General features: G+C 44.6%; 1 protein-coding gene across 1 annotated transcript in view; it reads left to right on the top strand.

The window, feature by feature from the left end:
• Positions 1–1,373: 1,373 nt before the first annotated feature.
• The window catches only part of WDR36 (WD repeat domain 36), a 61,668-nt gene continuing 35,532 nt past the window's right edge, over positions 1,374–27,509 (top strand). Inside the window, exons 1-9 of the mRNA XM_084629688.1 lie at positions 1,374–1,624; positions 15,586–15,613; positions 17,238–17,338; positions 17,817–17,934; positions 19,297–19,429; positions 21,892–21,949; positions 23,538–23,670; positions 24,557–24,732; positions 24,976–25,096. Coding sequence (XP_084485814.1) covers positions 1,448–1,624; positions 15,586–15,613; positions 17,238–17,338; positions 17,817–17,934; positions 19,297–19,429; positions 21,892–21,949; positions 23,538–23,670; positions 24,557–24,732; positions 24,976–25,096 — 1,045 coding nt within the window. The 5' untranslated portion in view covers positions 1,374–1,447. The remainder of the gene's footprint in view (positions 1,625–15,585; positions 15,614–17,237; positions 17,339–17,816; positions 17,935–19,296; positions 19,430–21,891; positions 21,950–23,537; positions 23,671–24,556; positions 24,733–24,975; positions 25,097–27,509) is intronic.

Below are 27,509 nucleotides of genomic sequence, written 5' to 3' on the forward strand. Positions count from 1 at the left end.
GTGCTCAGTAAACACCACCATCAGTTCAGTTTTTTGGGCTCAGGATCATCCCGAATGTCCTGTGTTTTGTTTTGGCTTTTTGGTACCTCAGTGGTGGCAACCCTAGAGAATGCCAGATTTGTGTGAAACTAAGGGGAAAAAACATCAATCCAATCTAGAACACAAACTCTCTTTTTAGACACCCTCTGGTGTCCCAAGTTCAATCATACTGAGTATTATTGACTTCTTACTTCTGTGAAGGGTACCACTAAAATCAATGGGGATGGCTCATGTTAGCATCAAACACGATGCAAGTTTGTAGGATTGGGCTGTTATCTGCATCTCATGCAGGACGGGGTGTAATGTCAGTGATTAACAAATAGACTATAATCATATAAAACTGACATGCTTTTCCCCATGACAGCATTGGGGCTCACTCTCCTGCTTTTTTTTTCTAGTCTGGTGAGATTTGTTGTTTTTCTCAAAGCCTCAGCTCTTAGAGTCAGGGTGTCAGGTGACCAGACTCTCAGCTTGCACCTTTAAATAAACAAGTAAGATCCGAGCCCAGCTGTGGAGCAAAGTCTGAGCCCATCACCTGGGAGGAGAGCCCCCATTTCATTAGTTGGGATCATCAGTGGCCCAATCTGGGAGCAGGTGGGGCTGGCACAGGACATGTAAGGGTTTGGGGGGAGTGACAGGGATAGCTTGGTGGTTGGAGCATTGGCCTGCTAAACCCAGGGTTGTGAGTTCAATCCTTGAGGGGGCCATTTAGGGATCTGGGGCAAAAATTGGGGATTGGTCCTGCTTCGAGCAGGGGGTTGGACGCGATGACCTCCTGAGGTCCCTTCCAACCCTGATATTCTAGGAAACGGTGTCAGGAGCCACAGGGCTGGGTGCACTGGAGTTAGGGTGACCAGATGACCAGAACAAAATATCGGGACACATAGCGGGGGCAGCCACAGGCTCACCGTCCCCCGGGGCCAGCTCTAGGTTTTTTGCCGCCCCAAGCCAAAAAAAAAAAAAAAAAGCTGGAGAGCTGCCGAAGCAGAATATCAGGACAAATGGCGTCCGGACCGTTCATCGGTCGGGCCGCGCGACAATCAACTAACTATCGGGAGGCCGGGGCACCCGAGCTGCTGTGCACCTCAGAGAAGGCGGCGAGGTGACCACTGGCTACGCCACGGGGAGCTCGACAAGAAACCAGGCGCCGGCAGGGGCAGCGCCTGCGCAGACGCGACCGGCTGTGGCGGGAGTCTTTCTCTCTCCCAGCCCCCCCCCACCATCGCGGAAGGCGGAACTCGGAGCGCGCGGGCGCAGGCGTAGGGGGGGCCCCTTTCGTGGACGCTCCGGGGCCGCTGGGCCGTTGCTACGAGCCGGTGGCGCCGGAAGGGGTGGGGCTGTTTCCGCAGCGCTCTGGGACGGGCGCGTGCTTTGGGGGGTGAGGGTGCCGGCGGCCCAGCCTGGGGGGATGTCGCGTGCGGGCAGCGCGGTGCGGGCGGCCCCCGGCGGGGGCAGCGCGCTCTTCTCGGGCTTCCGCGCTCTCGGCCTTTACTCCAACCACCTGCCCCACGTGCTGCGCTACCACCAGCGCCACCGCGAGTTCTACCTGCTCACCGCCGCGGGGAGGAGCTTCCACACCTACAACGTGAGTGACCCCCGCCTCTCCCCGGCTCCCATTGCCCCTCCCCCGAGCGACCCCCCATAGCCCTTCCCGCCCCGCCGGATCATGTGGCCCCTCCCTCTCCCCCGCAGCGTGAGCGGCCCCCCGTGGGCTCCGGTGCCCACTCCTGTCCCGCAGCATGCGTGGTCGCCCCAGTCCGCGCCCCCTCTCCCGGCCCAGCCACCTGCACCTTCAGCAGGGGTGGGCAAAGTTTTTTGGCTCGAGGGCCACATCTGGGTGGGGAAATTGCCTGCAGGGCCATCAGTGTAGGGCTGGGGCAGGGGTTGGGTGCGGGAGGGAGTGCCGTGTGTAGGAAAGGGCCTAGGGCAAGGGGTTAGGGCCGAGGAGGGGTGTGGTGTGTACAAGGGGGCTCAGAGAAGGGGTTGGGGTGCACAGTGCGGGAGGGGACTCAGGGAAGGGGTGCAGGGAGAGGTGTGGAGTGCAAGAGCGGGCTCGGGACAGGGGGTTGGGGTGCAGGAGGGGTTCAGGGTGTGGGCTCCGGGGTGGCAATGGTGCGCACCAGGAAGCAGCCAATGGGAGCTTCGGGGGAGGTACCCACAGGCAAGTGCAGCACCCAGAGCTCTCTGCCTCCCCTCCCCCAGGGGCCGCAGGGACATGGTGCTGGCTGCGTCCCGGAGCAGCACGGGGCCCATGGCACCACAGGAGTGGCAATCCCGCGGGCCAGATCCAAAGCCCTGAGGGGCCGGATCCAGCCCGCGGGGCATAGTTTGCCCACCCCTGACCTACAAGGTGCCTTGTTTCCATTTAGGATTTTACAAGACTTGCAATAACTCCCCTCTCCCCCTAATCTCCTCCCCCACCTTTTTAAGCAGGGAAAAGTGAAAACAAAGCATAAGTCTGTGACACCCACACTGTGTATCCTGACAGGTTTCAGAGTAACAGCCGTGTTAGTCTGTATTCGCAAAAAGAAAAGGAGTACTTGTGGCACCTTAGAGACTAACCAATTTATCTGAGCATAAGTTTTCGTGAGCTACAGCTCACTTCATCGGATGCAAGTGATGAAGTGAGCTGTAGCTCACGAAAGCTCATGCTCAAATAAATTGGTTAGTCTCTAAGGTGCCACAAGTACTCCTTTTCTTTTTACTGTGTATCCTCCTGCCCGGAATCCCACCACTTCTCTGTTTCCCACGATCAGTATGGGTGCCATAGCACCTTCCTCTAGATCTGTGCAGATTTTCCTCTGTGCTGTAATGCTGACTCTCCTCAAATGCCCCACTTGGGCCACATCATCCAGAGAGTTAATCTAATCATACAAAAAGGGTCTTATAAGTAAATGAGAGTTCTTGGAATGCTTTGGAAGCAAAAAGCTACTAGGGGAGAGGGTGTTCTAGGTTTGATTTTTGATAAATTGGGAGCAACTGGTTGAGAATTTGAAAGTGGAAAGCAGCTTGGGTGAAATTGATCATGAAATGGTAGAGTTCATGATTCTAAGGAATGGTAGGATGGAAAAGAGTAGAGTGAAGAAAATGGATTTCAAGAAAATAGACTTTAGCAAACTCAGGAAGTTGGTAGGCAAGATCCCATAGAAAGGAAGTCTAAGGAGAAAAACCGTTCAAGAGAGTTGGCAGTTTTTCAAGCATTTATTATGCATTCACTGTGTAGGGAAGATAGGAAGTATGGCAAGAGACCATCCTGGCTGAACCAGGAGATCTTCAGTGATCTGAAACTCAGAAAAAGAGTCCCACAAAAAGGGGGATTGAGGTCAGATTATTGAGTATAAAAAAACCAACACAAGCAAAACACATGTAGGGGCAAAACTAGACAGGCTAAATCACAGAATGAGATTAAACTAGCTAGAGATTTAAAGGGTAACAAGAAAACATTTTAAAACTATATTAGAACTAAGAGAAAGGACAGGATAGACCCATTACTGAAAGAGAGGGGGAAAGACAGTAACAGAAAATGTGGAAATGGCGAAAGAGCTAAATTACTTTTTTTGTTTCGGTTTTCACCAAAAAGATTAGTAACAATTGGACATCTAACATAGTGAATGCCAGTAAAAATGAGGTAAGATCGGAGGCTAAAATAGAAAAAATAAATTAAAAATTACTTGGACAACTAGATGTCTTCAAGTTGGCAGGGCCTGATGAAATAGCTCCTAGAGTACTCAAGGAGCTGACTGAGTTGATATTTGAGCCATTAGCCATTATCTTTGAAAGCTCATGGAAGATGGGAGAGATTCCAGAGGACTGGAAGAGGACAAATGTAGTGTCAGTCTGTAAAAAGGGGAATAAGGATTATCCAGGGAATTATAGACGAATCAGTTTAACTTCAGTACCCAGAAAGATAATGGAGCAAATAAGCAATCAATTTGCAAACACCTAGAAGATACTAAGGTGATAACAACAAGGAGTCCTTGTGGCACCGTAGAGACTAACAAATTTATTTGGGCATAAGCTTTCATGGGCTAGAACCCACTTCATCAGATGCATGGAGTGGAAAATACAGGAGCAGGTATAAATACATGAAAAGATGGGAGCTGCCTTCCCAAGTGTGAGGTCAGTCTAACGAGGCAATTCAATTAACAGCAGGATAACAAGGAAGGAAAAATAACTTTTGAAGTGGTAATGAGAGTGCCCCTTTTCAGACAGTTGACAAGAAGGTGTGAGTAACAGTAGGGTGAAATTAGTATGGGGGAAGTTAGGTTTAGGTTTTGTAATGACCCAACCACTCCTAGTCTTTATTCAGGCCTAATCTGATGGTGTCCAGTTTGCAAATTAATTCCAGTTCCGCAGTTTCACGTTGGAGTCTGTTTTTGAAGGTTTTTTTGTTGAAGAATTGCCACTTTTAGGTCTGTTATTGAGTGACCAGGGAGATTGAAGTGTTCTCCTACTTGTTTTTGAATGTTATGATTCCTGATGTCAGGTTTGTGTTCGTTTATTCTTTTGCGTAGAGACTGTCTGGTTTGGCCAATGTACATGGCAGAGGGGCATTGCTGGCACATGATGGCATATATCACATTGGTAGATGTGCAGGTGAAAGAGCCCCTGATGGTGTGGCTGATGTGATTAGGGCCGATCTGGTGTCCCTCGAATAGATATGTGGACAGAGTTGGCACCGGGGTTTGTTGCAGGGTTTGGTTCCTGGGTTGATGATTTTGTTGTGTGGTGTGTAGTTGCTGGTGAGTATTTGCTTCAGGTTGGGGGGCTGTCTGTAAGCGAGGACTGGCCTGTCTCCCCAGGTCTGTGAGTGAGGGATTGTCCTTCAGGATAAGCTGTAGATCCTTGATAATGCGCTGGAGAGGTTTTAGTTGGGGGCTGTGGGTGATGGCTAGTGGCGTTCTGTTACTTTCTTTGTTGGGCAAGTTTTGTAGTAGGTGACTTCTGGGTACCCTTCTGGATCTGTCAATCTGTTTCTTCACTTCAGCAGGTGAGTACTGTAGTTTTGAGAACGCTTGATAGAGATCCTGTAGGTGTTTGCCTCTGGGCAATTGGAGCAAATTGGAGGGATTGGAGCAAATGTGATTGTATCTTAGAGCTTGGCTGTAGACAGTGGATCGTGTGATGTGGTCTGGATCAAAGCTGGAGGCAGGTATGTAAGTTTTGTGGTCAGTAGGTTTCCAGTATAGGGTGGTGTTTGTGACCATCGCTTATTAGCACTGTAGTGTCTAGGAAGTGGACCTCTTGTGTGGATTGGTCCAGGCTGAGGTTGATGGTGGGGTAGAAATTGTTGAAATCATGGTGGAATTCCTCGAGGGCCGCCTTCTCATGGGTCCAGATGATTATGATGTCATCAATGTAGCGCAAGTAGAGTAGGGACATAAGGGGACGAGAGCTGAGGAAGCGTCGTTCTAAGTCAGCCATAAAAATGTTGGCATACTGTGGGGCCATGCGAGTACCCATAGCAGTCCCGCTGACTTGAAGGTATACATTGTCCCCAAATCTTAAATAGTTGTGGGTGGGGACAAAGTTCAGCCACCAGGTTTGCCATGATGGTATCGGGGATGCTATTCCTGAAGGCTTGTAGTCCATCTTTGTGTGGAATGTTGGTGTAGAGAGCTTCTACGTCCATAGTGCCTAGGATCGTGTTTTCTGGAAGAGCACTACAGGATTGTAGTTTCCTTAGGAAATCAGTGGTGTCTCGAAGATAGCTGGGAGTGCTGGTAGCATAGGCCTGAGGAGAGAGTCTATATAGCCAGATAATCCTGCTGTCAGGGTGCCAATGCCTGAGATGATGGGGCATCCAGGATTCCCAGGTGTCATAAATATAAAGGGAAGGGTAAACCCCTTTGAAATCCCTCCTGGCCAGGGGAAAGCTCCTCTCACCTGTAAAGGGTTAAGAAGCTAAAGGTAACCTCGCTGGCACCTGACCAAAATGACCAATGAGGAGACAAGATACTTTCAAAAGCTGGGAGGAGGGAGAGAAACAAAGGGTTTGTGGGTCTGTCTGTAGTCGTCTTGGCCGGGGACAGAACAGGAATGGAGTCTTAGAACTTTTAGTAAGTAATCTAGCTAGGTATGTGTTAGATTATGATTTCTTTAAATGGCTGAGAAAAGAATTGTGCTGAATAGAATAACTATTTCTGTCTGTGTATCTTTTTTGTAACTTAAGGTTTTGCCTAGAGGGGTTCTCTATGTTTTTGAATCTAATTACCCTGTAAGATATATACCATCCTGATTTTACAGGGGGGATTTCTTTATTTCTATTTACTTCTATTTTTTATTAAAAGTCTTCTTGTAAAACACTGAATGCTTTTTCATTGTTCTCAGATCCAAGGGTTTGGGTTTGTGGTCACCTATGCAAATTGGTGAGGCTTTTTATCCAACATTTCCCAGGAAAGGGGGGGTGCAAGTGTTGGGAGGATTGTTCATTGTTCTTAAGATCCAAGGGTCTGGGTCTGTAGTCACCTAGGCAAATTGGTGAGGCTTTTTACCAAACCTTGTCCAGGAAGTGGGGTGCAAGGTTTTGGGAAGTATTTTGGGGGGAAGGACGCGTCCAAACAGCTCTTCCCCAGTAACCAGTATTAGTTTGGTGGTGGTAGCGGCCTGTCCAAGGGGTAATATTTTGTACCTTGGGGAAGTTTTGACCTAAGCTGGTAAAGATAAGCTTAGGAGGTTTTTCATGCAGGTCCCCACATCTGTACCCTAGAGTTCAGAGTGGGGGAGGAACCTTGACATGGTGGCACAGTGGTGGGATTAACCTGAAATCATTTTGAGATCCAGTTGAGATTTTTTGAACTAGAAATACAGATTTTAAAAAGGAATTTTTAGGAAGTCCAGAAAGCAGCTTTGAAACTGAAAGCAGCTTGTTTTCTCTCTGCTTTGTGGCCAAGCAGAGACAAAAGGGGATTATCTTGTGAATTGCAGGGTTTTTTTGCCTGGAGGCAGGGTACTTAACTCCTGCAGGGAAATTCACAGTCTTCCAACCCAGAGGTTTTTTTTTCTTTTCTTCCTAAAAGTAAATAGGGGGGGTGTGCTCTACCCATTTGCCTGGAGACAAAAGTGGCAGGGTTTTTTTTAGGATTTTGATTTTTTTTGTTTTGTTTTACAAGGAGCACAGGTTTGAAAAGAATTTTTTTTTTCTTTGGGCTGGGTAAGCAAGTAGTTGGAGGTTTTTTGCTTTAATTTGGGCCCAGAGCAGAGACAAGGGGATTGTCTTTTTCTGTAGGCTGACAATCACTATCAGAGAATAGGTATTCTATTCCAGCACAGCAAAATTTTACAGCCAAGTTTTGTTTGTTTATTTCTAAACCTCGGGTGTAAAGTTAGTTAAAAACAGAGAGGTTAGAATGGCCAAATCCTCAGCTCGACTACAGCTGGAATTAGCCAAATTTCAGGCTGAGGAAAAACAAAGGGAACATGAAAGACAGATAGAACTCATGCAGCTGAAGAAGGAACAAGAAAGGGAGGCAGAACAACACCAAGAGGCTGCCCACAAGAGGGAAATGGAGGCAAGGAAGCATGTGGAGGAGGAGAGGGAAAAAGAGAGGAAGCATGTGGAGGAGGAGAAGGAAAAAGAGAGGAAGCATGTGGAGGAGATGGAGAGGATAAAGGCCCAGCAGAATATACCAACAAACCCTAGCAATCCTTCTCCAGGTACCACTTCCCATCCCAGAAAGTTCCCCACCTACAAGGCAGGTGATGATACTGAGGCCTTCTTAGAAAACTTCGAAAGGGCCTGCCTTGGGTACAACATCTCTACTGACCAATACATGGTAGAGCTGAGGCCGCAGCTCAGTGGACCCTTAGCTGAGGTGGCAGCTGAAATGCCTAAAGAACACATGAACAAGTATGAACTGTTTAAATCCAAGGCGAGAGTCAGAATGGGGATAACACCCGAGCAGTCTCGTCGGAGGTTCAGAGCCCTAAGGTGGAAACCAGACATGTCATTTACCCGACATGCCTACCACATTGTAAAACATTGGGATGCCTGGATATCAGGAGCAAGTGTTGAATCTCCAGTAAATTTGCCCTTCCTAATGCAAATGGAACAATTCTTAGAGGGTGTTCCTGAGGAAATAGAAAGATACATCCTAGATGGGAAACCCAAAACTGTAATTGAGGCAGGAGAGATTGGAACCAGATGGGTGGAGGTGGCAGAGAAGAAGAAAACTGGTCGCAGTTGGAGCGGAGACCAGAAGGGACCACCCCAGACCACACCCTATTACCGGGGGCCGCCCAAAGCCCCACCTACCTCCCAAAGAACCCTCCAGACCCCTTATCGTCCCACCACCCCGTTCTCCAGCAACCCTCCTCGCCCCGGTGACCCGTCAGCTGGACGATGTTTTAAATGTAACGAGCTGGGGCATGTAAAGGCCAACTGCCCCAAGAACCCCAACAGATTACAGTTCATTGCACCGGAATCACACCAGAGGTCCACAGGCCCAGATACCTCCCAGATACCCTTGGAGCGGAGGGAAATTGTGAGTGTGGGTGGGAAGAAGGTCACCGCGTGGAGGGACACCGGAGCACAAGTGTCAGCTATCCATGCTTCCTTAGTGGACCCCAATTTAATCAACCCAGAGATCCAAGTGACGATTCAACCCTTCAAGTCCAACTCTTTCAATTTGCCTACAGCCAAGTTGCCTGTCCAGTACAAGGGCTGGTCAGGAATGTGGACTTTTGCAGTCTATGATGATTATCCCATCCCCATGCTGTTGGGGGAAGACTTGGCCAATCATGTGAAGCAGGCCAAGAGGGTGGGAATGGTCACCCGCAACCAGGCTAAACAAGCCGTGAGGCCTAGCTCTGTTCCGGAAACTTCTATCAGGACCCAGTCAGAGGTGATGGACCTGGACCCCAGGCCAATGTCTGCAACAGCAGTAGTGGATCCAGTCCCAGAGACCCAGACGGAACCAGTCCCAGAACCGGAACCAGCCGAACAACCAACACCAGACCCCGTGTCAGCACTGAATCCAGTACTTGCAACCTCAACACCAGAGGGCCCCACCGAACCTGAACTGGCAGCAGCCGATAACCCTACACAAGAGGCTCAGCCGGAGCCTGAATCCCAACATAGTACACCAGCGGAGAGCGGTTCACAGTCAACAGAAACAACTCCATCCCCTATATCGCTTCCAGAGGGACCAAGCCTAGGTCCACAATCCCATGAGGAACTGATGTCTCCAGCATCAAGGGAACAGTTCCAGACCGAACAAGAAGCAGATGAAAGCCTCCAGAGAGCTTGGACGGCGGCACGGAGCAACCCACCGCCTCTCAGCTCTTCTAATCGATCCAGGTTTGTTGTAGAAAGAGGACTTTTATACAAGGAAACTCTTTCTGGGGGACACCAGGAAGACTGGCATCCTCAGAGACAGTTGGTAGTTCCAACTAAATACCGGGCCAAGCTCTTGAGCTTAGCCCATGATCACCCTAGTGGCCATGCTGGGGTGAACAGGACCAAAGACCGTTTGGGGGGGTCATTCCACTGGGAGGGAATGGGCAAGGATGTTTCTACCTATGTCCAGTCTTGTGAGGTGTGCCAAAGAGTGGGAAAACCCCAAGACCAGGTCAAAGCTCCTCTCCAGCCACTCCCCATCATTAAAGTTCCATTTCAGCGAGTAGCTGTGGATATTCTGGGTCCTTTTCCGAAAAAGACACCCAGAGGAAAGCAGTACATACTGACTTTCATGGATTTTGCCACCCGATGGCCGGAAGCAGTAGCTCTAAGCAACACCAGGGCTAAAAGTGTGTGCCAGGCACTAGCAGACATTTTTGCCAGGGTAGGTTGGCCCTCCGACATCCTCACAGATGCAGGGACTAGTTTCCTGGCAGGAACTATGAAAAACCTTTGGGAAGCTCATGGGGTAAATCACTTGGTTGCCACTCCTTACCATCATCAAACAAATGGCATGGTGGAGAAGTTTAATGGAACTTTGGGGGCCATGATACGTAAATTCGTAAATGAGCACTCCAATGATTGGGACCTAGTATTGCAGCAGTTGCTCTTTGCCTACAGAGCTGTACCACATCCCAGTTTAGGGTTTTCCCCATTTGAACTTGTATATGGCCGTGAGGTTAAGGGGCCATTGCAGTTGGTGAAGCAGCAATGGGAGGGATTTACACCTTCTCCAGGAACTAACATTCTGGACTTTGTAACCAACCTACAAAACACCCTCCGAACCTCTTTAGCCCTTGCTAGAGAAAACTTACAGGATGCTCAAAAAGAGCAAAAAGCCTGGTATGATAAACATGCCAGAGAGCGTTCCTTCAAAGTAGGAGACCAGGTCATGGTCTTAAAGGCACTCCAGGCCCATAAAATGGAAGCATCATGGGAAGGGCCATTCACGGTCCAGGAGCGCCTGGGAGCTGTTAATTATCTCATAGCATTCCCCACCTCCAACCGAAAGCCTAAGGTGTACCATATTAATTCTCTAAAGCCCTTTTATTCCAGAGAATTAAAGGTTTGTCAGTTTACAGCCCAGGGAGGAGACGACGCTGAGTGGCCTGAAGGTGTTTACTACGAAGGGAAATGTGCTGGTGGTGTGGAAGAGGTGAACCTCTCCATGACCCTTGGGCGTATGCAGCGACAGCAGATCCAGGAGCTGTGCACTAGCTACGCGCCAACGTTCTCAGCCACCCCAGGACTGACTGAACGGGCATACCACTCCATTGACACAGGTAATGCTCACCCAATTAGGGTCCAACCTTACCGGGTGTCTCCTCAAGCTAAAACTGCTATAGAACGGGAGATCCAGGATATGTTACAGATGGGTGTAATCCGCCCCTCTGAAAGTGCATGGGCATCTCCAGTGGTTCTAGTTCCCAAACCAGATGGGGAAATACGTTTTTGCGTGGACTACCGTAAGCTAAATGCTGTAACTCGCCCAGACAACTATCCCATGCCACGCACAGATGAACTATTAGAGAAACTGGGAAGGGCCCAGTTCATCTCTACCTTGGACTTAACCAAGGGGTACTGGCAGGTACCGCTAGATGAATCTGCCAAGGAAAGGTCAGCCTTCATCACACATCTCGGGCTGTATGAATTTAATGTACTCCCTTTCGGGCTGCGAAATGCACCCGCCACTTTCCAAAGACTTGTAGATGGTCTCCTAGCGGGATTAGGAGAATATGCAGTCGCCTACCTTGACGATGTGGCCATATTTTCGGATTCCTGGGCAGACCACCTGGAACATCTACAAAAAGTCCTTGAGCGCATAAGGGAGGCAGGACTAACTGTTAAGGCTAAGAAGTGTCAAATAGGCCTAAACAGAGTGACTTACCTTGGACACCAGGTGGGTCAAGGAACTATCAGCCCCCTACAGGCCAAAGTGGATGCTATCCAAAAGTGGCCTGTCCCAAAGTCAAAGAAACAGGTTCAATCCTTCTTAGGCTTGGCCGGTTATTACAGACGATTTGTACCGCACTACAGCCAAATCGCTGCCCCACTGACAGACCTAACCAAAAAGAAACAGCCAAATGCTGTTCAGTGGACCGGAAAGTGTCAGAAGGCCTTTAACAAGCTTAAAGCGACACTCATGTCTGACCCTGTACTAAGGGCCCCAGACTTTGACAAACCGTTCCTAGTAACCACAGATGCATCCGAGCGTGGTGTGGGAGCAGTTTTAATGCAGAAAGGACCTGATCAAGAATTCCACCCTGTAGTGTTTCTCAGCAAAAAACTGTCTGAGAGGGAAAGCAACTGGTCAGTCACTGAAAAAGAATGTTATGCCATTGTCTACGCTCTGGAAAAGCTACGCCCATATGTTTGGGGACGGCGTTTCCACCTGCAAACCGACCATGCTGCACTAAAGTGGCTTCACACCGTCAAAGAAACTAACAGAAAACTTCTTCGGTGGAGTTTAGCTCTCCAAGATTTTGATTTCGACATCCAACACATCTCAGGAGCTTCTAACAAAGTGGCTGATGCACTCTCCCGTGAAAGTTTCCCAGAATCAACTGGTTAAAATCGTCCTTGAGATGTGGAAAATATTGTTAGTCTTTATGTACTTGGTAGTATATTTAGAGATGCATGTGTCTTATTAACTCTGTTTTCCTAGAGCTCCAGGAAGAAATCCCAGCCAGTGTTTCACCCTAGCTGAGATTTGGGGGGCGTGTCATAAATATAAAGGGAAGGGTAAACCCCTTTGAAATCCCTCCTGGCCAGGGGAAAGCTCCTCTCACCTGTAAAGGGTTAAGAAGCTAAAGGTAACCTCGCTGGCACCTGACCAAAATGACCAATGAGGAGACAAGATACTTTCAAAAGCTGGGAGGAGGGAGAGAAACAAAGGGTTTGTGGGTCTGTCTGTAGTCGTCTTGGCCGGGGACAGAACAGGAATGGAGTCTTAGAACTTTTAGTAAGTAATCTAGCTAGGTATGTGTTAGATTATGATTTCTTTAAATGGCTGAGAAAAGAATTGTGCTGAATAGAATAACTATTTCTGTCTGTGTATCTTTTTTGTAACTTAAGGTTTTGCCTAGAGGGGTTCTCTATGTTTTTGAATCTAATTACCCTGTAAGATATATACCATCCTGATTTTACAGGGGGGATTTCTTTATTTCTATTTACTTCTATTTTTTATTAAAAGTCTTCTTGTAAAACACTGAATGCTTTTTCATTGTTCTCAGATCCAAGGGTTTGGGTTTGTGGTCACCTATGCAAATTGGTGAGGCTTTTTATCCAACATTTCCCAGGAAAGGGGGGGTGCAAGTGTTGGGAGGATTGTTCATTGTTCTTAAGATCCAAGGGTCTGGGTCTGTAGTCACCTAGGCAAATTGGTGAGGCTTTTTACCAAACCTTGTCCAGGAAGTGGGGTGCAAGGTTTTGGGAAGTATTTTGGGGGGAAGGACGCGTCCAAACAGCTCTTCCCCAGTAACCAGTATTAGTTTGGTGGTGGTAGCGGCCTGTCCAAGGGGTAATATTTTGTACCTTGGGGAAGTTTTGACCTAAGCTGGTAAAGATAAGCTTAGGAGGTTTTTCATGCAGGTCCCCACATCTGTACCCTAGAGTTCAGAGTGGGGGAGGAACCTTGACACCAGGTTTATGGATTTTGCGTAGCAGATAGAATACCCCTGGTCGGGGCTCTAGGGGTGTGACAGTGTAGATTTGTTGCTGTGCTGCTTTAGGGAGTTTCTTGAGCAGATGGTGTAGTTTCTTTCGGTACTCCTCAGGGGGATCAAAGGATAGTGGCCTGTAGCATATGGTGTTGGAGAACTGTCTAGCAGCCTCTTGTTCATATTCTGACCTATTCATGATGACTACAGCACCTCCTTCGTCAGCCTTTTTATTATGATGTCAGAGTTGTTTCTGAGGCTGTGGATGTGGTTGTGTTCTGCACAGCTAAGGTTCTGGGGCAAGTGATGCTGCTTTTCCACAATTTCAGCCCGTGCATGTCGGCGGAAGCACTCTATGTAGAAGTCCAGTCTGTTGTTTCGACTTTCAGGAGGAGTCCACACAGAATCCTTCTTTTTGTAGTGTTGGTAGGAAGCTTCCTGTGGGTTAGTGTTCTGTTCAGTGGTGTGTTGGAAATATTCCTTGAGTCGGAGACGTCGAAGGTAGGATTCTAGGTCACCGCAGAACTGTATCGTATTTGTGGGGGTGGTGGGGCAGAAGGAGAGGCCTCAAGATAGGACAGACTTTTCTGCCGGGCTAAGAGTATAGCTGGATAGATTAACAATATTGTTGGGTGAGTTAAGGGAACCACTGTTGTGGCCCCTTGTGGCATGTAGGAGTTTAGATAGTTTAGTGTCCTTTTTCCTCTGTAGAGAAGCAAAGTGTGTGTTGTAAATGGCTTGTCTAGTTTTTGTAAAGTCCAGCCATGAGGGAGTTTGTGTGAAAGGTTGGGGTTTTTGTTTTTTGAGAGTTTCTAGTTTTGAGAGTTCATTCTTGATCTTCTCCTATTTGCTGTATAGGATGTTGGTCAGGTGGTTCCACAGTTTCTTTGAGAGTGTGTGGCACAATCTCTCACCACAGTCTGTGTGGTATGTTGATTGTAATGGTTTTTTACCGTCAGTCCTTTTGGTATGATGTCCATTTGTTTGCATTTGGAAAGGAAAATGTCTGTCTGTATTTGCACGAGTGATAAGTAACAGTCAACATGGATTTGTCAAGAACAAAGGAATGGTTTGACATGATTTGACAGGGGTGCTCTCAGAGAACGCCTGCCTACTAGATGGAGCCCTGTGGGTGTGACAGGTGGAGGACCACTTTGAGGATCCCAATTGGGCTTAGGCATGAGATAGGCTTTTGAGCACATAGACCAGGAATCCCAAACTCAAATCCCCATGAGGGCCACATGAGGACTAGTACATTGGCCCGAGGGCCTCATCACTGAAACCTTTTCATACAACAATACAAAAGTATAGTCAAAAATGAAGAGTAATGTAATATGCTATTAAAAGTCAATGTATTAACTTTTTAAAATCTGTAATGTGAAGAGGCATTTTAATAAAATATAAACACCTGTAACTATTAGGTGGTCAGTAACACTGATGTCTATCGACATGGCTGTAATGGCAGGAACTTTTTAAAGTAACTATTCGTACAAAATACGTTGCCACTTTTAACAAACATTCTTCCCAACTACTCACAGCAAAGAATCATACATGCTGAACTTCATACCTCAGACTTCTCGTCTAGTCCATGAGGCTCCGCCTCTGCACTGCCTCTTCCTACCCCTTCCCTGACCCCATTCCAACCCCTTCCCCAAAGTCCCTGCCCCATTCCAACCCCTTCCCCGAATTCCCGCTCCAGCCTCGCCTCTTCAACGTCTCCTCTCCTCAGTGTGCCATGTCGTGTCGTCGTCCCCCCACTCCTCCCCCCTCCCCCCCCCGGAAAGTCCTAAGCACTGCCAAACAGCTGTGAGAAGAACTGGGAGTTAGGCGGAGGAGCAGGGAGTTGGCTGCCGGTGGAGTTGCCGCTTATGGTGGGCTGCAGGAATGGGCCGTGTGTTTGAGACCCCTGACAGACTGAGGCAGTTGTCCATGTGCTTGCTGGCAGAAACTTTGATTCCTGAGGGACTTTAATGGGGGAAATGTAGGCATATGGGGACTTAAGTGCCTACAGAATTAGATGGCAGCTGACCGTGTGTTTTGAGGATCTCAGTGGCCCCTAAATGTTGGATTCTGGGAGTGTCTAAAGTGGTAGTTAGGTGCCTAAGACATATGTGAATCTAGCCACCCAGCACCTTTGTACATATATACCAGCCCTTTGCAGATGTTTTGATATCCACAGAATTTTCTTGTGGATCTTGGCATGCCTTAAGGTTTAGGACCTGCTCCATGCTGGGGGATGCAAATCTTGTCTCCCAGATGAGATGATTATGAAGACGTTCAGTGACTGGGAGTAGTATTTGGCCCTGTCTCTGCTGGAGTTTTACACATTGGTTTCTAGTCAGCTCCTGCACTTTAGAGCCATGACGACCCTTTTGCTACATAGTTCTGAATTTGCAAATGCTAATGTTTCTAGAATGCCGGATTAGTATTTGTAGGAAATTCAGAGCAGAAAACTATTAAAGATCTATCTTTTTTTTTTTTTTTTTACAGGTAAAGAAACTTGGTATAGTTGCTGTTAGTAAGTATACAGTTCTACATCCTGCAAATTACATTCCCCCCCCCCCCCCCCAAACAGCTAACACATCAGTCTACAATAGCCTGTGATGGGATGTTAGATGGGGTGGGATCTGAGTTACCCAGGAAAGAATTTTCTGTAGTATCTGGCTGGTGAATCTTGCCCATATGCTCAGGGTTTAGCTGATCGCCATATTTGGGGTCGGGAAGGAATTCCGCCCCCCCCCCCCCCCCCCCCCCGCATTTCCCTGTAGAAAATGGCAGGGAAGCAAAGGGAATCCACACGGGAGGGTGGGGGGTAACCATGGGTGCAGTTTTGGGGGGGGGGATTGCCCCCCTCCAAACAGAAGTGAGGCATGGCAGGGGCACACCATCCCTCCAGCCCCCATTCTGCAAGCGCAGAGCTGTCCAGCCAAAGGAGGCTGTTTTGGCTCCGCTGACTCTGCAGCTAAACACTGCTTTCTGGGTCCTCGTGCCAGTTGTGCTCCCCTTCTGTGTGCTGGGAGCCTTCCTGTTTCCCATTTGTGCAACAGTGAGTGCCTGCGATGGGGCTGGGTAAGGGAGAGTGAGGGGGGGAAGATGCAGTGGAGAAGGAAGTGGGAGGGGAATGTGGGAGTGAGGGGAGGAGGATGGAGAAGAAACGGGGATATGGGAATCATGGGGGAAGTGGGAGCCGGGCATGCAGCATCCCCTCAGCAGCAGCTGGAGCTTCCCCGTTAAGCAGGCCCATCAAACCCTCATCCTGACAAGTCCTGCCCCGCATACTCAGACTCCCATCCCACTGATTCCCCAACCAGCTGCACCTGGACCCCCACCCCATCAAGCCCCACTTTCCCAGCACCTGGGCCCCCCCATTGAGCCCCCCACACCGAGACCCCACCCCACTGAATCTGCTAACCCCATCCACCTTCCAGATTTTGAGTCCCTGCTCCAAAGCATGGGGCAGTAGAACTTCCAAATGAAACCATTGTAGGGGGAAAAGAATTATGATAGTCAAAACAATGTGTGTTCTAGTAATCTCATTCTTGGAAACAACTGAACTGTTTTAGCTAAAACTTTTAAGAAGTAGTCAACCTGAAGCAGATACTCAGCATGGAAAATTTCCGTCCAAATGGTTTAACGTTGACAAAGATATTAGCCAGTGAAAGTGGGGTTTTATATTGGGATGTGTCAAGCAACCTTAACTGTAGGCAGCGTCAGGAGCTCTCAAGACTTAATGACAAATACAAAAATAGTTGACACTTTTTTGTGTCACTTGTTTTATATGCTCCTGTCTTAACATGCATTCAGTTTTCTTAAGAAGGCTGTTCTTGGGCTGTAGGAATCTTGAAAATGTTATTTTTGGGTAGCTTCTGTCATGTATAATGCAGCCATATTTTAAAAGTTAATTCATGCCATAACTTGCAGTGTATCCTATATAGTTTCTCATTGTGTTCATTCTTAGGAAAACATTTCTTATAATTTAGCCACTTGTTGCCCAAAGACAATATTGGATAACTTTCTCTTCCTGATGTACCTTAATTTGTTGTTGGTAATTTGCAACCATGAATGTGTTGATACGTTGTAAGACATTCTTTTTTTATTGTGAAAATGGAAATTGTTAAACTTATTTCCCTCTTTATTCATAGGTAATGCTTTATTACAAGACATTACTTGTTTGGCAGCAGACAGAATGTTGGTCTTTGCTTCATATGGCAATCTTCTCCATGCTTTTGCCCGGAACAAAGAGGTTTTTATAACTTATTTATTGTGTAATGACCAGACACTAAGCCAATATTGATATGTTTTCTTACTTAAGTCACTTATTCATATCAATTATAATTTAATTTCACGAGTTTTGGGGACAATAGCCTCACAATGCTCAGCAATAACAACAATGGATAAGTTAAAATAAAAAAGGTTTAAGGACAAATTCTACAGTGGTTGGGCTGTGACACTTATAAAATAAAGAAATGATCTTCAGGACACAAAAGTTAAAATACAATTAAAACTGACAAAAAGGATTTGCCAAGTATGCTTTCTCAGTACCGAGGAAGCTATCATAAATGAGGATTAATAAAGGTGCATATTTACTAGATAAAATATAGTATAAAGTTGTGTATTAACAGGTTTCTGTTACAGGTAGTTGCTATCGTTCAAGTAATATACTAAAATATTACAATATGTGAAAAGCTTTTACTTAAATAATGTGTACTTTGAAATCATAGGTGGTTCATATATATGAGGGTCACAAAGGAGAAATTCGCCTTTTGCAGCCGTTTGGTGATCATGTCATCTCTGTGGATATTGATAACGTTCTTATTGTTTGGGATGTACAATCAGAAGGTGAGTCACTATTGCCTCATTCTGTAACTGTCCAAATTGTATCTGTGGTATGTGATAAAGGTAGTAAGCATTTGATAATGTAAGACAATTTGTTTAATGCTTATGGCAGAGTTCTTAATTTTCTTAAGGCAAAATAAAACAGTTGTTGCATTAGTGTTTGAAGTCGTGATCCTGCAGTGAGCTTCGTTGGTGGACCCCTGCACCCATTCAAAGCTCCATTGACTTTGGGAGGAGAAAGGGTTGGAGGAGCATGTGGGTGCAGAATTCTACTCTTGGATAACTGGTATCTCTTAACATTCCCTTTGTTCATGAGGGTTGTGATGAAAGAAGTTTGGTGTCATATGCAGTTCTAAAATTTCTTCAGTTCCTTTATCCTTGACAGTGGGTATGGCATGGAAATTGCTTGCTCTCTTGGCAGCAGAAAAAGATCAAGTGCCAAGTTTTTTAGTTGTCAGTAGCCTTTTGTGCTCTTGAGTGAATAGGTTTGAAAGGATTTGATTTTTATCGATAAATGTTGATTTCACCATATGTGCACAAACCAATGAAAAAATATTTCCATCAATGATGATTGCAAACTTACAGATATGCAGAGTAAGAAAAGTCCTGTTTGAGAACTTCTTAGAGTTTTGATTTAAGGCATTTACTTTGTGTATTTTGACATGTGGTGTTGACAATTTGTTTTAGTAGTTAAAAACTTTTTTTTTAATCTCTCTGTTGTCATGAAATAATTGTCTACCCCTGTTGCCTGACCCCACCCATAGTTTCTCACAACTGTGAAAATTTAAATAGATAATAGAAAAAAATTGCTTAAATATTATCCATCGATATTATAAAGGCTATTTGTGCCACATTTAAATAAGGTTTGATGGCTCACTGTTAGGTGGGATCGCACTTCGGTGGCTTAATTCTTTCTTTTCAAAGAATTGTCCAAATTTGGCATTGGGCAATGACTCATTAGCCTGACAGGTTCTCTTATGGTGGTCTGCGGCGTTTAACAATTTTTAAAATAACTACTATGCTTCTAAGGTGGCGTTCATGTATTAACAAGACTTCTTGTTATAATGTAAACAGAAGATATGCTAATCAAGTGAGATGTTCTGCTCAGAAAGCACAATAAGAATCCTTCATAATGAGATAAATCTGTTCTGCTGGAAAATATAAAGTAAGCTACATAACTTGCCATGAGATGGGTCAGGTTCATACGAGGTTTCTGGTGCTTTCAGGGAAGAAATCCCAATTGTGAGGACTTCTTCCACTTGTGCATGTAAAAGAGAGCCATTTTTGCAAATTTTAAAGAAATAATCATTCTAACTTGGAATTTTGTAATGGCAGCATAACTAACACAGTTTCTTATGTCTGCAGAAGAATACCTACAATTGACTTTTGATAAGGCTGTTTTTGCAGTTTCTGCCATTATGCATCCAAGTACCTACTTAAATAAAATCCTCCTTGGCAGTGAACAAGGAAGCCTGCAGTTATGGAATGTAAAATCCAAGTAAGATTATGTATTCTTTAAGTACATTTCACTCTCTAGGTGGAGCTATACTCCGAGTTTTAATATTTCCTAAATAAAATGTTCTCTTAATGCAGGTCTGTTTTTTCTAACTCCTTCAGCAGAAGAGCCCCTCAGTGTTGTTTTCAGAAATATGGGCAATACAGTTACCTCTCTCATGTGACTGAAAATGCTATTTTTCTAGCCAGGATTTTTTTGCTGTGAAGTAACAGGGATCATGCAGGTTTTTTCAGTAATGTTCCTTGCTTTCATTTCCCAACCCCGACCCCACTCAGCATTTTGGCTAGTTGTCTGTCTGATGAAGTACGGCAGTGGAAGTAGTTGTAGAACTCCTCCCCTTTAAAATTGTTGTCCAGCCACTGAGTGGGCCCATGAGGAGGAGGGAGATATGCCTAGCGTGGGTGACCAGACAGCAAATGTGAAAAATCGGGACAGGGGGTGGGGGTAATAGGAGCCTATATAAGAAAAAGAACCAAAAAATCGGGACATCTGGTCACCCTATGCTTAGCTGAGTGTGGGGAGCAAGGTTTCACACCTGTGCAGCTGCTGCAGGATTTGGGACTGAGATCACTACTCAAATTGTGCCTCCTCACGCTCCACTACAGTAATTCAAGGTGGGGAAGAGACTTGCTGATTGGGGGTCCTGCCCTGTTGTTGATTCAACTTGTTTTACATTGCCCCAGTTTGCCAGTACAGGCATCTGAAATTGAAAACATATTACTGCACTGTAGAAGTTGTTGGGCTGGAGGGCGTTGTTGTACATTCCAGTTCTCCTAAGTGCAATTTTCAGAAATGACTTTGGCACTGAGGAGGCCAAGTCCCATTTACTTTCAGTAATCACATTAATACAAAAGCCATAATTACGACTCATGGTTTTTATAGTAGCTGGTAGGCCTTTATCTCGCTCTTGTATGGTGTGCTGATTAGGTATGTGAATTCATATGGTGGCAAATCTCCAGGCTGCTCATCTGCACTCTTTCTGCCAAACCACAAAACTACATGGTGCCGAGTCCTCTTATACAGACTAATATGTTTTCTTCCCTCCTTCCTCGCATCCTTGCAGAGTGGAAACTCTGCTGTATTTTAGGACCTTCCATTCTTGTGTTAGACTGAAACAATAGCTGTGTTCGCTTGCAGACTTGCCACTGCATTGGGACATGTTTAGAATATCTTCGCAACCAGAGCTAGGAACTTAATTTTTTAAAATAACGTAAATTCTTTAAAGACTGTGCAGGCCAAATAAGTGTTAATCAGTGATTATATACAGTTTTAATGAGTTTGTTCTTTTTAGTTTGTTTTTATATGTATTTTAATACTTTAAAAATCTGGATTTAGTTTTAAGTTTCATTGTAATATATTTTGGTTTTGGCGCAATGGCCTATGGCTGAGTCACTATTAATAAGCTTGACTTAAGTGTTGGTACTCTAGAGTTGGAAATAGCCAGCTCATGGAAAGATAGAGTGGGAGACCTCATTATGGGTGCGCACACACTCTCTGTAAATGTGAAAATATATATGACTACAATTCATGAGAATTTACACTTGTCATGTAGTTCAGGGTTTTAGTCTCACAGCAGTTATACATTTTCAGTAATATCATTGCTCTTCTATTTTATTTTATTTTTATTCAAGGTAGCTATATGGTGCTATAGATGCTGTACAAAAACTACTAAAATAGGATTAAAATAGAATTTTTTCTTAAATTCCTTTTTAAACAAAGATAGAGTAGGTGATTGCAGTTTGAAATTAATGCTCTGCTTGCGCTTGTTTCAGCATTTTCACACTTGTGTGTAAACATAATCGAGAATTATGTTTTAAAGGCCTGATCTTGAGCCAGGTGCCTAGTTCAATGCTTACTGATTTAGATAATCCCATGGCATCAGTGGTAGTATTTGTGGTAATCCGCACCAGTTAGTGGGTGCAAGATTGAGCCCTAAATTTGATTTTAAGTGAATCTGCCTTGTAACCCAAATACAAAAATCAGTCAACTTTTTTTTTTTGTATAGCATGCAAAACTAGACATTTTGTTTCATTATTTGATAACTAATAAACACAGCCAAACTTTATTTTATCAAAATACTTTTATTGCTTACAGTGATGGTACATATCCTCAGTCATGTAGTTTAGTCACTAGTGTTACTCATGCACCTCTCATGTTTCAAGCATTCTGTAATCAGGGCCTTGTTTACAATTTCCTTTGCACTCAGTTTTACCACTGCTGTGCCTGAAAATGGTCTCATCCTGAAGACCGAATGCACCCAATATATTTTTTAACTTTTCCATATAAATGATTGTATTACCCAAATTTTTAAATTCCATATTTTTTTAATATATGCTGCTAGCCTTCATTTTTTGTCATAGTTCTTTCTAGATGTACTTGCTAGACATTCATTTTGACATAGATTTTTTTCTAAATGTAACTTTTAAAACACTTTCTTTTCACAGCAAACTTTTATACTCATTTCCAGGATGGCGTTTAGGGGGTGTGACAACCCTCGAACAGGTTAGTAGTTTTGTTAGTACATTTGTTTATAAAAGGTAAATATAGAACAGCAGTCAGTGTTAACATTCTTGTACAGTGGAATAGGTGCATATTATGTGCAGAGAGTACAGATAATATCCCTGCTCTGAGAAGCATACAATCTAGGGGACCATCCATGTAAACTCTTACTAACTCACATAGCTTTCTTAACTTCATTCTGGTTACTCCATTGAGTAAGGGCTACTTCGGTGACTTAAGTTTGTAGGGTATTGATGTACCGTAGGTCAGCTTAATTATGTTGCAAGTTTCTTGCTTCTGAAATTTGTTTTGCTTTAAGAGAAACTAGGTGGGAAAATCAAACGTTTGCCAAAATGAAAAGAACTCCAAAAAGAAAAAAATGGGGCTATTACAAACAAACTAAAAGTATTATACCAGATGGTATCATATAACATCGGCTGCTCAAGCTTCTGTGAACAATTTTGATTTCATATAAATTTATTTTTAATGCAACATGTTCAGTCTCACTTTAATGCTTTAGAATGGTCAAATGCTCAATTATAGATTAAAATAAGTGATATTACGTGGTAGGAAACGAAGTGTAAGATTTATTAAGTACCTGACTATAAGGTTAAACCATTTATTTTAGACCTAAATTTACTTTAATGTCATGCATATCGGGTGTTAACTTGCTGTACCTGTAACATATTGGTATAGGAAAAGCTTATGGACCATGAAGTAGGTTACATAGAACTTGACATAACATATTCCTTACAGAAACTGAGTTTGTGAAATGAAGCACACAAGTCAGGAAATAAGATCCTTGTGCATATTTTATACTGTACAGGTTTTAGTTACGTATCATGCATACACACATTGTGTAAGACTGCCTCCCTTACATAATGCACCAGTTGCACAGTGAACGAGGAACAGATGTGAAATTTATTAGACTTTTTTCATAGAATATCAGGGTTGGAAGGGACCTCAGGAGGTCATCTAGTCCAACCCCCTGCTCAAAGCAGGACCAATCCCCAATTAAATCATCCCAGCCAGGGCTTTGTCAAGCCTGACCTTAAAACATATTTTGAACATATTTAAAAGAAAACTTTTATCCAGTACAGTTATCTACCAAAAAGATTTTTTATTTATTTTCTAGGAAAGTTTTTAATTGCTTAAATTTATTTCTTAAATTATTTTTATGCTAAATTTAATGCATTCCCTCCTGTTAGTTGAATATCCATGGACTCCCTCCTGCCACACTACACATTGTTGCTCCTGTGCACTGAAAGCTGAATTGCTCAGAGTTATAATGAAATCAGGTCAAATCAAGTGACTCAGTAGTTTTATTCTGAATTGATGTTGTGTAATTTCAAACATAAGTTTTTGGCTAGAATGGAGCAGAATCCCTGCCTAATTTGCTAAGAAGAAGTACCTCATTTGCTTTGCAAATTCAACCTGTGCACTGAATGAAGCAGTGATGTTGTAATAATAAGATATGTAGTTAAAGAATATATTAATGCATGCAGAAGAACTTATTTTTAATAGGAAAAATACAGAAGGATGGAGAGGAATCTGTTTAATTTCTCTCTCATCATTGAACTGTCTTTCACAGGCACCAGCAGTAGATGTAGTTGCAATAGGTCTCGTGTCTGGTCATATCATTGTGCACAACATTAAGTTTGATGAAACACTGATGAAATTTCAGCAAGACTGGGGTCCCATCACAGCAATATCTTTCCGTACAGGTAAATTCTAGCAGTTTGATTAGTCATATATGCGGATCAAATTAAAACAGTAATATTAATTGAAAAGTAGAAAAATTTAAACACATTTTTAAGCTATTGTAGGCACAAAACTTGGGGTTGTATGTCTTGGGGTTTTTTAAAGTTTACAACGGCTAATAGTAATAAACCTGTGATATTTTCTTTATATAGTTGGAAAAATTGCAAATCTTACAGGGGAATGTTTAAAATCTGTGTACTGCAACATTTTACTATTTAATAAATAGGAAGTAATATTGACTCAGAACAGATCAGCCTAGTTGTAGGGGTCAGTATTTTTCAATACAGCAGATTTGGCTCTTGCTGCAGAATTGTGCTCCTGAATCTAATCTTTTATTTAAATATATCAAGCTCTAATGCTTGTGAACTGAACCTTGAGAATATAAGCGTGTCAGCTGGTGCAGTAAGCATACAAACAGAAATTAGATCTGAGATGTGTGAGCAGCGCCCATTCCTGTCATTCGTCTAACTCTGAAATCTAAAGATAGCCAGTTAAATATCCACTGTGGGGTTTCGTGAATCTTCCTCTGAAGCATCTGGTACTGGCCATTGTCAGACCAAGATAATAAACTAGATATACCTGGTCTGATCAGATATTGCAAATCCTCTGGTCCTGTTACTTATCGTGCTGATGGTCCATTCTCTCTCTCAAAAATTAGATCGCTATGATAAATGATTGCTTTAATTTAATGTTCTATTTAGGAATTATTTTTTTCCTCTGATTGTAATCTTTGAGAGACAGATTTGCTTACATGAACTTTAAAAAGTTAAAATGATTGAAAGCTATAAGCAATGTATAATAAAAAAAATTTTTGGCTTTGGATTGTTTTTTTCTTCATTTTGTGATCAGATGGTCATCCAGTCATGGCAGCTGGAAGTCCTATTGGACACATTGCACTCTGGGATCTGGAAGAGAAGAAACTAATTAGTCAAATGCGAAATGCCCATTCCACAGCAATAGCTGGTATGTCATTTGTCCAGGGAGAGCCACTTCTTGTTACTAATGGCGCTGATAATGCTATAAAGGTAAGCTATTTTTTCTGCTACTACCATTGTGGTAAATTTATTTTTTTCCAGTGGTCCTCCAAAGTACGAATACTTGTGTAGACTTGAGGTAGCCCTTTTTCAGTTGCATCAGCATGTATAGTAAAACCAAAGTTACTGAATGAGACAAGTTGTTGTTTCTAACTACGTTATTCCAATCTGTTTTTTCAATGGGAGTTGTTGTTATGTTTACTGATGTTCCATTTCTTTGCATTTCTCGAGCAGATATGGATTTTCGATGGCCCTGGAGGTGGTGGTCGTTTGTTGAGGTGCCGTATGGGACATAGTGCTCCTCCAACAAAAATCAGATACCATGGGCAAAATGGACAACAAATTCTTAGTGCAGGTAGAAATCCTCAACTTCTCAAATTTACCCATTTTGTTCTGCACTGTTATTAAATAAACTCTTCAGCTTATTGGCTAGTGATAAAAGAGATATGACTAGCAATGTCTTTGATTTTGACAGCGCATTGCAAATTACTGTATTTAATCATTTAGATATATTAAGCAAACTGAGTAATTCTTCAAGTGATTGCACATGTGCATTCCATGCTTGGTGTCCGCACCTAGCGCTCGGTTGTTGGGAAATTTTTCCTTCAACTGTACCTGTTGGGTGGCTTGTGCTCCCTCTGCTGCCATGTACCATTGTATAAAGGGCAGAGCTGCTCCTAGCCCCACTCAGTTCCTTCCTGTCACCCATGACAGTCATCAGAACCCTTGTTCATTACCAGAACACTTCTTTGTCAGCTTTGTGCATGATGATGTACATAATAGAGCTAGTCTGGTAGCTGTAGGATTTTGATATTTTTAAAAAAAAACAACAGTTTTTTCGGTCTTGTTTTTCCCCTCCCCTCCCCCTGCGTTTCAGGGTTCTACTGATTGCACCAAGGTATGCCCCAGTCACTGGGCTTCAAGCACTGTGCTTCTTGCTCGAGGCCTGTGCTAGTGAGCAACTTACTGTAGTTGCCTGAGGGGTCTGGCTAAAGCAGAGTAAAAAGACCAGTGCCTAGAATGAAGAAGCATAGGGAGGCTAGGGTGAAATTTCTGCTGTTGGGAGTTGGCAATCAGGCCACCATTGAAGCCAGTCCGGTCTGACTTGGTGCTGAGTGCTGCAGCTTCAGTGAGAAGTGCACCTCCAGCATTATTGGAATCTGGGCACCGATCTCTCTTGTCTGTGCTAAGAAAGAAATATAAGACTTCCAAAGAGGCTCAGAGCAGGGGAAGATCTCTACCCTTAAAGTCTGGTAGGAGGGGTGAGAACACGTTGAACTGAGTGCATCTGAAACCTAAGCACTCCTCTCCCAAATCGGTGCTCTAGTCAGCACAGTTGCTTTCAGTGCTGCAAAGGGCACCATGGAGCCCAGTGCCAGAAGCGGCACAATCAACTTCATTGTCACCAGAACAAGATACCACCTCAGTGCCAACTACCCCGGAGGTGCCTGAGTCAGCAAGAAATTTGCTCTGCCTCTCGATGCTGGTGTCTCCATCTGTACAGGACTCGGATCCCTCGGCACCATTGTCCTGTCCGTTGCCATCTCCAGCAGGCCAACGTGTGGTACTGAAGTTGCCTATTTCCCCGGTCAGCCCATTCGTACCCACCAAGGGGAACCTTGCAGTGATGAGGACGCTCCGCCTATCACCAGGTTCTCAGTACCAGTCCCTGGTATTGACTGGATGAGCCACTTAGAGATGGGATCTTATGTCTCACAAGCCCGAAGCAGGACCTGTCAGTCCTCAGTCCTCTCTCCCCACCTACCATTGAGACCCCACAATGGGAGTTGCCAAGAAAATGTGGCTAGGTCACTGAGGTCGAGCCTTGTACCAGTAGCCATTTTGGAATGCTTTGGGGTTTCCCCAGTTTCCAGATCTCCCCCCTCACCATGCCTATTCAGTGCCCTCATCTGGGGACAGCCTGCGCACTGGTCTGCAGGGTCTGGTTCCAGGACCAAAACCAAGCATCAGGAAGAGGTCCTAGAAGCAGAGGAACAGCCTGTAGGAGAGCTTCAATCTCCTCCACTCCTGGCTTTCTCTTCGTCCTATCCAGATGATGTGGTTTCTCTGGATGAATTTAAAGTCTGAGGAGTTGTGAAAGAGAGTGACTGCAGACATGGGCATGCAGGTCCGGGAGTCCTCATATCAGTTGATTGACATAGTATCAACTGTAGGTCCCTCCAAGTGGTTCTGCCAATTAATGAGGCAATACTAGAGCCTATAAAGGCTCCATGGCAAATCCCGTTATCACTGCTTTCCGCTTCAAAGAGGGCAAAGAGAAAATACTATGTGCCCACCCAATGTTTTGAGTAACTTTGTACCCACCCATCTCTGGGCCTCATTAATTATGGCAGCTAATGAGGGTGAGTGACAAGGACATCAGACTGCTGCCCTCAAATCAAAAGACACAGAGAGAGTGGACTTATTTGGCAGGAAGATTTATTCCATGGAGGGTTTGCAGCTGTGTATTGCTAACCAACAGGCTCTGCTGGGGCGGTACAGTTTTAATTTATGGGGCTCTGTGTAGAAGTTCGGAGACCTATGTCTGCTGATGGCTAGGCAGGAGTTCTTTTCTCTGGTCAATGAGGGCAAACTAGTTGCAAGAATATCAGTGCAGACTCAGTAGCTAGGACCACAGGTTCTGCGGTTGCTAAGTAAAAATTATCTAGGTTAGTCTTCTGTTCTCTCCTTTGAAGTCCAGAATACTACTTGGGACTTGCCATTTGAAGATACTTCTCTGTTCTCAGACCAGGTGGACAGAGTGTTCC

This window comes from Lepidochelys olivacea (assembly GCF_965140295.1).
Source record: "Lepidochelys olivacea isolate rLepOli2 genome assembly, chromosome: 5".
NCBI classification, from domain to species: domain Eukaryota; kingdom Metazoa; phylum Chordata; order Testudines; family Cheloniidae; genus Lepidochelys; species Lepidochelys olivacea.